A 9938-nucleotide genomic window follows, 5' to 3' on the forward strand; every position below is an offset into this window, starting at 1 on the left:
GCTGGTCTTGCATAGTGCTGAAGGAGAGGAAGTGCTGAATCAGTTCAGAGAGAGTGCCAGCGCCTGGCTATATCTCACTGCCCAGGCAGTTCTGCTGAGGCTCATAGGAGGAGTATGATTCCAACTATTGAATTAAATAAGGCCGCTTTTCCTTGTCCCCTGGTAAGTAAAGGCACCGCCTTGCCTCAAAAATGCTGCTAAGGTGGTCTGTCTGGGTCAAAACCCCTTTAGTAGGAATTTCTCTGTGGCATTTCTAGAGCTACAGCAAGGAAGGCATGTGCTCCAAATATAACTGTGCGCGCTTTTAACTCCCCTGGGGTGGTTGAAAGTGCTCCTGGGCTCCACTGAGCTTCTTGGGCTTGTCTCTTCCTTGATGGAGAACAAATATACACAGGGCAGTCACTCCCTATTGTCGTCCCCCTCCCACACAATTTGAGGTCCCACTGTGGGACATCATTTAGAGTAAATTAGAATAATAGAATGACATGTTGGTAATCTATGCTTTCCTTTTTGACACGAAAAATGGCATGGGGTTGTGTTTGGAGCCAAGAGAGGAGGCGGCGAGATGAGGGAAACACGCTGTTTATCCCGGGACTGACACATGGACAGGACTCGGGCAGTAACATTGACATGGCACCAGGTCAGAATACTTAAGGGAAGCAAGGCAGACCAGGTTCTTTGGGTAAATCTAATATCTTTTATTAGACTGATTCAAATAGTTGGAAAAATTCTTCTTTGCAAGCTTTTGGGTATGAATACCCTTTGTCAGGCTGAGGAAGCATCTGCATCAGTCCATGCTCTTCCTGGATGGAAGGAACAGTAAAGAAGATAGAGGCTGGTCTGCAGGCAAGAAAGACATGAGCGAAGCAGCAACACCTCTAGGTACGTGCTGCAGGTCTCTCTGTTTTCCCTTCTTACCAGGACAGACCAGTGAGCCCTCTACTGCCCAGTACCACTCAATGACATTGCAAAGAAATCCTTACCTCTCACACTTCAAAGAATTAACAGTATTACATTTACACTATCATCTCTGGACATCTGCCAGGGAGATGAATGGGGATCGTCTGTCGTCTACAGACTCACGCATAACATTTCCCTTAGTTCGTATTTCTGAGATATTTCTCTGTAACCACTTGAGTTCGTGACTCATTTAAAATAACGCAAGCTGCTAAATTGCAGAACGCAGCAGCAGCTTGCAAAAGATGTTATTCCACCACACCCCCTCGTGGTACATCGTACCTGACTCTGGTTACGGCAAGTCCGTTCCTGAGATAAGATTGTGAGGTTGTTTAGTGCCACAAGACAGGTAGTTGTGGAAGGAAAGGGGAAATCTCCTTTTCATCCCCCACTGCCAGGTGCAGGGTGTACGGCCTCATGGTATTAGGGTTTTTTGACTCTGTGATGTGATTTAACTCCAGGTAAATGGCAATGGATGGATGTGGACTCCTGATCATAAGGAATTAGGGGAGAGACAGCAGGGTTCCTCTAGAAAAAATAGAAAATAAGCTCAGGAATGTACTTGGTAGCCACGTTGGTCTGAGACAAAAAGAAATACAAAAACTTTACAGGAAATAAGCTGGCATTTATGTTTTGGGGTCATAACTAGCATACATGTCAGAGGTCACGCAGTCTGTATGGGCAACAAAGCAAGGATGTCACTTTGCTAAAAAAAATAATCCCTTCTCACAGGCTTGATGTTTAGACCCTAATTTTGCCTGATGCAAATCGTTTGGGATGCGGTTGTGGATCCACCACGCAGATCCCTGCCCTGGGGGGCTGGAATGAACCTGCAAAGCCAGGGAACCACCTGAGATGGGCCAGTGGTGCCCCCACAGGGTCACCTGGAAACCAGGCTGCAAACACGCTGGGGAAATCTGATCTGAAACTCCAGCTGCACTGCAAGCACACAGCGAGAAGGAGCAGCCCGGCTGCCTCAGTAAGGCCAGGCCTGGGCCCCACAGCACAAAGCACCCAAGGCGCAGCAACCCTCACGTGGCTGGGATAGAACGCGGCGGCTGAGCACACTGCGCACGCGCTGCGCCAAGCCCCGCCCGGCACACACAAAAGGGGCGGGGCCGCGCCGCCCCGCGCCGCAGGCCGGGCAGCTCTGGCGGGCACGTGGCGGTTGGGGAGGTCTCGTGAGACTACTGCTCGGCCACGTGACGCGGCCTCGTGGCGGGGCGGCCGTTGGTAAGCGGCCGTTGGGGGGAACGTTTCCTGGCCCCGCGGGGGGTGGTCGGGGCCGCTCGCGAGGGGCTGCGGGCGCCGGTGTCCGCTCATTCGTGTGGCCCCCAGCCCTCCAAGTGCGGCCGCGCCCGGGTTCGTCTGTAGGGTCTGGCCCGTCACGTCGTTCATTTTGGAGAAATGAGCAGGTCGTCCAACCCTCCGCGTGTTTCGTAGTGAGGTTCGCTGTGACTTGCCTCGCGTTATATTGGGAACGGCCCTTCGCTAACGCTAGATGGGGAATAACGTGTTTGGGTTTTTTTCTCTTTAACTGTAAAAATACTCTATTTTATTTTTGTGTAAGACTTGCCTCTTCTTGGTATTATGAAAGGAACGTCCCTTAGCTCACATCATATAGGGAATAAAATGGTTCTTTTAACTATAAAAATACTTGTTTTTTTTGGTAAGAAATCCCTCTTTTTGGTATTATAAAGGGAATGTCCTTTAGCTCACATCAGAAAACAGCCATTTTACTCCATATGTAATGTTAGCTAAGGGATGTTCCCTTTGTAATACTGAAAAGAGGGAATTCTTACCAAAAAACGTATTTTTACAGGTAAGAGAAAACAGCCATTTTCTTACCAAAAAAGCTATTTTTACAGGTAAGATATAGGGAATAAGTCCCTCTTTTTGGTATTATGAGGGGACCGCCCCTTCCCTCACATTATATAGGGAATAAAATGGCTCTTTTAACTATAAAAAATACTTGTTTTTTTTGGTAAGAAATCCCTCTTTGGTATTATAAATTACTCTGGGAAGCTCCGGTAGGTACAAAGCATAAGTGATTTGTGCAAATCATAAGCCTGGGGTGTCTGGACTTCAAAACTAGGTAGCGTTGGAGAAGTGTGTGCGATGCTAGCACGACACTTTAAACGTGCAGCGCTCGTTATCTTAATAACATGTAATCTTTGTGAACGGAGTACTTGTCTGTAAGGTGGTGATCTTGCAAAGCAAAAACGCTTCCTATCAAACACGGCTGGGTTCGGTAGAAGCTTCTGCAGCGAGGGAGTTGCTGTCCTCATTGAGGACTAAATGCATGGAAATGTATAGCTTAAAAAAAAAAATCAAAATTTTAAACCAAGCAAGTGTCCTGTTGACATATCGCAATAAAAAGCACGCTTACATGGAGGTATGGTTGCTTCAAGACTTTCCAGAGCATTTTGGGTAGGGATGCAACCATGTAAAACTCTTAATCCCAAATATGATTGTTTCTGAAACAAAACGCCTCAAAAAAAAAAACAAAACAAAAAAAAAACCAAAACTAGTTAAAGTGTCCCGTGTAGCAATAAGTTTAGGCTATTTGTAATGTTACAACAAAGTCATGTCTTGTACAGTAGGTTCCTTGATGCTTGCTGGTTTTCTGCACCTGTGGAGTTGTCACAGCGAATGATGCTTTTGGTCCTGTATTAAAACTGGATTTGCTTAAGGGCAAGAAGATCTATTTTTTAGTCTGGCGTTCATTTAGCTACTTTTTGACCTATTGACACTAGGTTTTGCATAATATAATTTTTATTTTTGATACTAAATATTTCTTGGAAGTTTCATACTTGAATTAGAGGCCGTGTTGTGAGAGAGAAACGAATGGTTTTGTACATGTTATCCACAACTCTGTGCCTCTTGGACTCATTCACGTAATTGAGATCTTTAATTGTTGGCTTATCAGCCCGTCACAGAGCTTAGTTTACTCACTTTAGGTAGCATGTTTAATGTTGCTTTAGGAAAGATGAGCTAAAATAGTTTGGGCAGAAAGTAGTCGAGCAGCTGTTGCTCAGAAAATCATTCCTTTGAAGTCCAAATAAGAAGTTTGCGTTATAGTATTCATTGGTACTCACTTGCTTCTATTGTGATACTTTTTGGAAATCAGTAAATAATTTAACGAAGGGGTGTCAGGTTTGTTTGGCTTCCATCCCCAGACCAGATATGGACTGTGGGAATCCCTGTGGGCCAGATCCAGACTCTCCTCCAGATTTAGGGTGAGCAGTAGTGGCATTAGTCCCTGCAGGTGTCTTGATCAGCTGCTGTGTTGGCTCAGGGAGCCATAACACTGCTGTTGCTCACTTCCTCATTGCCAGACTGGCAGTGGGACTCAGTGCCTGGGAACTGGGTGGTGGGGCAAAAGTGGGCCCCACCGACCCCTCTGTCAGCTCAGGGAGCTGCAAGAATTAACATTGCTGCAGCTGCTTGCCCTGCTCCTGATTCCTGGTCCCCACAGGAGCCCTGTAGGCTGTGTCTTACACTTGTAATTTACCACTCATAGTAACAGCACAGTACTTCTTTGCTGCACAGTTGTAGTGAACAGGAGCTTCTGGAAAGCAAATGCCAAAAATCCCTCTTAAACCAGAGGCTTGGATTGTTCCTTCTCCCGATAGCCTTCCCCAAATCTAAACTGGATGTTTTCTCAACTTACAACGTTTGAAAACCCCTCTCTGGCTTGTGAATAGGAGGGTGCAACATCTATTACATTAGGAAACCTTGTGCCTTTGAGCTCTCTGTAACTTAACAATGAGAGACTGCTGACTTCTGTCCAGTGTTGCTACTCATTTTAGACTGCTTTGTTTAGTAAAGTGGCTGAAATGGTAAGTAAGAAAAATAAATCGCTGTTTATATTTTAGGATAATAATTCATGGACTATTTTTATCATTAGGCTAATAATATTAAAATGTTTTTATAGCAAAGCTGTATCTAAATATTTTAGAGTTGAATGCCATATCCAGTAAAAACATAGTTCTAACTCTCTCTCTCTCTCTCTCTCCAGGTTTATGTAGTTAAGACTCTTGTGATATCAAGGAAGAATTTGGGGTAGATGTTTACAAGATGGCTCAACGGTTTCACAAAAAAAGCCAGGAGAACAAAATGCCAACTGAATCTTTAAGAAGCCCTTTCACTTATCCCAACTTCTTGTTGAAAAGCCCTGGCCTTGGAGGTAGCTACAGGTTACCCAACAGCAACTTCTTCTTTTGTGAGCAAACCAAACAGTTCTTTGCTTGTCAGAACAGCCCAGGAAGTGCTAGCACTACTTCCACCATTGAAATGGTAAACAGCTTTAAACAGAAAGAGATTGGATCAGAAATAAGTGGCAGAATGCAAACAGGTGATGGAGCATACCCTGTCTTAAAATGGTTTCTGCACCTATTTTTGTATCTGTGTATCACACATGTAGTTGAACTTTCAATCTAATATGAAATTATACCACTCTGAATAAAACTGACATGAATAGCTGGTGAAAGGGTAATGCTGTATGCATGTATGTATATATAGACATACAAGATCTTGCACGTGAATGTCCAATCAAGGAAAAAGCTTGTTAACCTACCATAACATTTAATACAGTCACTTCAGATTTTATTTTTAATCACATTTTTTTTTATTTTTAAATGCTTGTTAGGTCTTCCATAGAAGTAACAAGGGTAACTGACATTGTACAGTCAACAGTATTATAAGCAAACTCTCAAACTCTAAAATCAATTATTTTTTATAAGCCAGTTAGCTGTCACGAATGACAGTCTTTCAGAGAGTGTCTCATAGCCGCCCCCCCCCCCCCCCCGGCCGATGCCCAGCCCTGACAACAGCCACCACTGTGACCCTGCCCCACTTTGCCTACACCCTTCCTGGTCCCCTCCGTGCTGGCTGTTCTGGGGGGTGCTTCCACCATGACCCTCCACCCCCTCCCCTTCACACTCAGGCAGGGAGATGGAGGAAAGCCCTGCTGCTTGGGCAGCTGAGGCATTTGCCGTTGCCACAAACTTCCCCAGCAGTGGTGCAAAGTGGGGCCCACACAGCCAATTGCTGCCTGCCCTCTTGGTGGCATGTGCACAGTTGGCCAAAAGCGTTATGGACAGACAGACAGACTAAGCCCTTTATTATAATAGAATTGAGTTAAGAAATATATTGGGTGTTACTTCCTGATGATAGTAGAAGAGTTGGACCAGTTTGACATTTATGACCTTTTCATCTTTAAGTTTTGTGAGATCAGATTCCCCTCCCCCTTTTTTGATTCACATCTGTGTTTTTAATGCATATGATTCCTATTCTGTGCCATTTGCTGGGTGCATGGTGTACTTGTTTTGGTTCTATTTATTTGTTGAGCATCTTGTATTACATAATATAATTGTCATGTCATAGCACAGTGACATGGAGGTTTTAATATCCATTGTGATGGCTGACTTGCATTAAATTGCAGAAGCAAAAGAAGTGGCTGTCACTTAAATTTCATATTACTTGTTCTGTAGCTTGACTGTTAAAACTGTTTCTGTTAGTATAATGAAATTATAATATCAAATGAACTCTTCTCTTTTTAGGAAATTCAGTGGGAACCACTAGCAGCAAAAATAGTCTGGTACCTTCAGCAGGGAAGGTAAAATCAGTGAGTTATTAACTCTTTACACCAAATATTTTGAATTTCACAAACCAATAAATGAGCAGTGTGTATTCCCCTTCCCCCCCTGCTTTCTAGAGTTTCTGTGATTTTTGCTCTATTTTCTGCTTTGCTGTATGAAATTGACCATTGATTCCCCACAGTTACTTGTAGACAATGTTACTTAGAAAAATATACACAGAGTATATTTGTGTATATATACACAATATATCATTATCATCATTATCATCATTATCATTTGTGTATATATACACAATTATCATTGTGTATATTAGAATATAAATTTCTAATTATCATTGATAATTAGAAATTTAAAGAGACTGAATATTTAACTTGCTTGTTTAAAAAAAGCAAACTACTTTGTGGTTCAGCACTGTCTTCATTGTAATTACAAAAAGTATATAAATGATTAAAATCTCATATTTTTTTCTGATGTCTTGAATAAATTTTAGTTCTAAATTCCTTTTATTTTAAAGGTGGTGTTAGTAATATGTTAACAGCAAGAAACATAATTTAAAATAGGCAAAAACTTGAGGGATGTGCTTAATTTCCTTTGCCATCAGTATTTTTCATATGTAGCTTTCCTAAAGTTCTTTTGATGTTACAATTGGACAAAGATGAAAACTTTCTTAAAAAGTTTTGCTTAAAGGCCCCCCTCTTTTCCTGTAGGTCTTTGTATTGATTACTGGCTAATGGTGTGAAACATGTGGCTGAAGTTCAGTTTTTGAGCCTGCAATTGTTGCACACCCTGAAATAATATTATAATACGTGGAGATTCTTATGTTTTGGGGGTGATGCAGTGTAGGGAGACAGGTGCCTTGGCTGTTCAATCTTGAACTTCATCTAGGTGGCTGGTTCACAATCCAGATGGGTAGTAAGCAAATATTTAGCACTTAGCTTTTCAGTTAGATGCACATTCAGCTGTTCAAATATTGGAAAAAAAGCTGACATAGTGGAAGTTGAAAAGGGATCTGATTTAAAAAAAAAATATATACATGCCTATTAAGCAGTTGCAACGCACAAGGGCAGCAGTGATTTTTCAGGTATTGCCAGTGCAATATTGTGGCAGAGGCTTTTTTCTGTTCCTTTCCATCCCCTCAAGTTGGGGCAGCTGCTCCAGTTATCTTGCCTTAAACTGGGCAATGGCTGGGCTGTACCTACCAAAGCTTACTTTTTGTCAGATGCTGTGAAGTAGGCTGTAGCCCACGAAAGCTCATGACTCTGAACAAATCTGTAAGGTGCCACCCTGCCCTGTCTTCTGCCTGACTTCGGACTAACATGGCTGGCTAGCTTTCTTATTTAGACTGTTCACAATGTAGTGAGACGCAGTGCTTTAACTAGGTTAATTTAAAAACAAACTTGGTTAAATTGGTATAAAAACTATGTATAAGCTATACCTTGCTACAGTATAGTAGGATATTCAGTTTTCAATGCCAAGCTGTTTTTAAGATCCCTTTCAAAAGTGAGATCCAAGGCTCATGTTTTTTTCTGTAATAAATGTTGTGTAGCTAATTGCCAAAGCAAATGAATTCACCCCCTTCAGACTCCTACAGTTGATAGTTGTTCAGGATGGAATTTCAGAACTTCTGTGCCAATGGTTCTCCACCAAGGTGCCATGAGATCCTTTTGGAAGGTGCTACACACAATATTAGCGCTGTTAGGCGTGCACACACCTATATGAGATTCACAAGATAAACCCAGAAAATTCAAATGGGAATCCATAGTGTCAAAAACATTCTGACATGTTGGGGTCTTTCTGAGTTTTTGCAACAGAAGAATTTGTTCCATTATTTTTCTGTAGTCAATAAATAAATGAAAGCTAAGCATTTTTTGAGGGGTGCCCTGAATCCAATAAGGTTGAAAATCACTCTTCTAGTGATATATGTATAAATTGTCAGTACCAGAGCACTTCGGTGAGTAAAAAGGTAATACTGCTAGATGACATCAAGAGCTGTGACTTCAGTGGATTAGTGCACTCAGAAGCCACTCTGTTCTATATAGCCCTTGCTTTCTTTGCTTATTAAACAAATAAGAATGCTCTGTAGGAATTCCTGAATAACTGTGATCCAAAATTATATTTAACTGGAACAATTTGGCATTTAACTTTAACTTAACACTGCATTCTTTTTTTCTTTTTTATCTTTTAATGGTTCTAGATTCAAAATCTTCACCAGATAAAACTTGCTCTGTATTTAACACCATGTGGCAGTTGTCAAAGCAAGTAGGATGTGTTATGGGATTTGCAAAATTTTTAGCAATTTTGTTTTGGGATAAGCGTCTTCAACTGCATGTAACTTGTATTTGAATATTTCTAGTCCATATGATTTAAGCTTTTATTTAAAAACTACCATTTACATTTGTTTCCTTTTAGACTGTCAGTTCTGACTTCCATCGTGCAAAGCAGAAGTTACATAATTCCCCTGAGAATATTTTATCTGTAAACTGTGACTTGAAATTGCACCATCCATTGGTGCGATTCCCTCGGATAACTACTTGCCATCATTGTGGTCTGTCTGGTAAGCCTTTTCTTGTTTCAAAGCCATAGCCATTCTTGAGTTTTGCACTAGTTTACAGTGATATCGGATCGGCACTGATATTAAAAAAAAAAAAAAGTGTTAATATACTGGAAACCTGCCATATCAGTCCGATAATATCAGGCCAATAATTTGGCCAATAAATAATGTGTGCGTGTGTGCAGCTGTGGCACAGCACAGGTGGTGAGGAGACAGCCTGGCATTGTGGAGAGCTGCCTCCAGCTGGTAAGTCTGGTGGGGGTGGCAGGGAGACAGATCAAGGCCTCCATGGGGAGGGAGGCATGGGGCAGGGTTGCCTGGGTGGGTGCAGGACAGAGCTGCAGCTCATCCAGGGTTGTGGGAAGTACCTGCCACATGTTGCTCATCTGGGAGCTGCTGGTCCAGCGACTCATTTGGTGCTAGGCCGGTGGCTCCTGCTGCTGCTCCTGCCACTTGTCCAGAAGGGCACAGGAGGCGTGTGCCCTGGGATCTCCGTGGGGCAGGCTGGGGCCAGAGCTACACCAAGCTCTTCCTGGTGGGGTGGGGCTGTGCTGGGAGGCGCCTATGGCCAATTTGTGTCTGCCCCTGTAGCTCCCTCAGCACAGCCCTGCCCTACTGAGAAGAGCTTGGCGCAGCCCCGGTCCCAGCCCACCCTGCACAGATCTGGAGGCACACGCCCCACCCTGCGCCCTCCTGGATGAGGGGCGAAAGTCGCCAGATGAGCGGCGAGGGGTGGACGAGCCACCAGACCATAGATTCATAGATGTTAGGGTCGGAAGGGACCTCAATAGATCATCGAGTCCGACCCCCTGCCTAGGCAGGAAAGA

General features: G+C 43.1%; 1 protein-coding gene across 4 annotated transcripts in view; it reads left to right on the forward strand.

The window, feature by feature from the left end:
- The first annotated feature begins 2068 nt into the window (after positions 1–2068).
- TDRD1 (tudor domain containing 1) overlaps positions 2069–9938 on the forward strand; it is a 43929-nt gene continuing 36059 nt past the window's right edge. Inside the window, exons 1-4 of one of the 4 annotated variants that reach the window (XM_014525832.2) lie at positions 2069–2190; positions 4979–5314; positions 6522–6586; positions 8970–9114. In XM_014525832.2, the coding sequence (XP_014381318.1) occupies positions 5038–5314; positions 6522–6586; positions 8970–9114 (487 nt within the window). In that variant the 5' untranslated portion in view covers positions 2069–2190; positions 4979–5037. Of the gene's footprint in view, positions 2191–2219; positions 2405–4978; positions 5315–6521; positions 6587–8969; positions 9115–9938 lie in introns of those variants that run through there. The other 3 variants (XM_025192141.1, XM_025192138.1, XM_025192139.1) reach the window with 3 other exon arrangements.

The sequence above is a fragment of the Alligator sinensis genome, unplaced genomic scaffold (assembly GCF_000455745.1).
Source record: "Alligator sinensis unplaced genomic scaffold, ASM45574v1 scaffold1026_1, whole genome shotgun sequence".
Lineage (NCBI taxonomy): Eukaryota > Metazoa > Chordata > Crocodylia > Alligatoridae > Alligator > Alligator sinensis.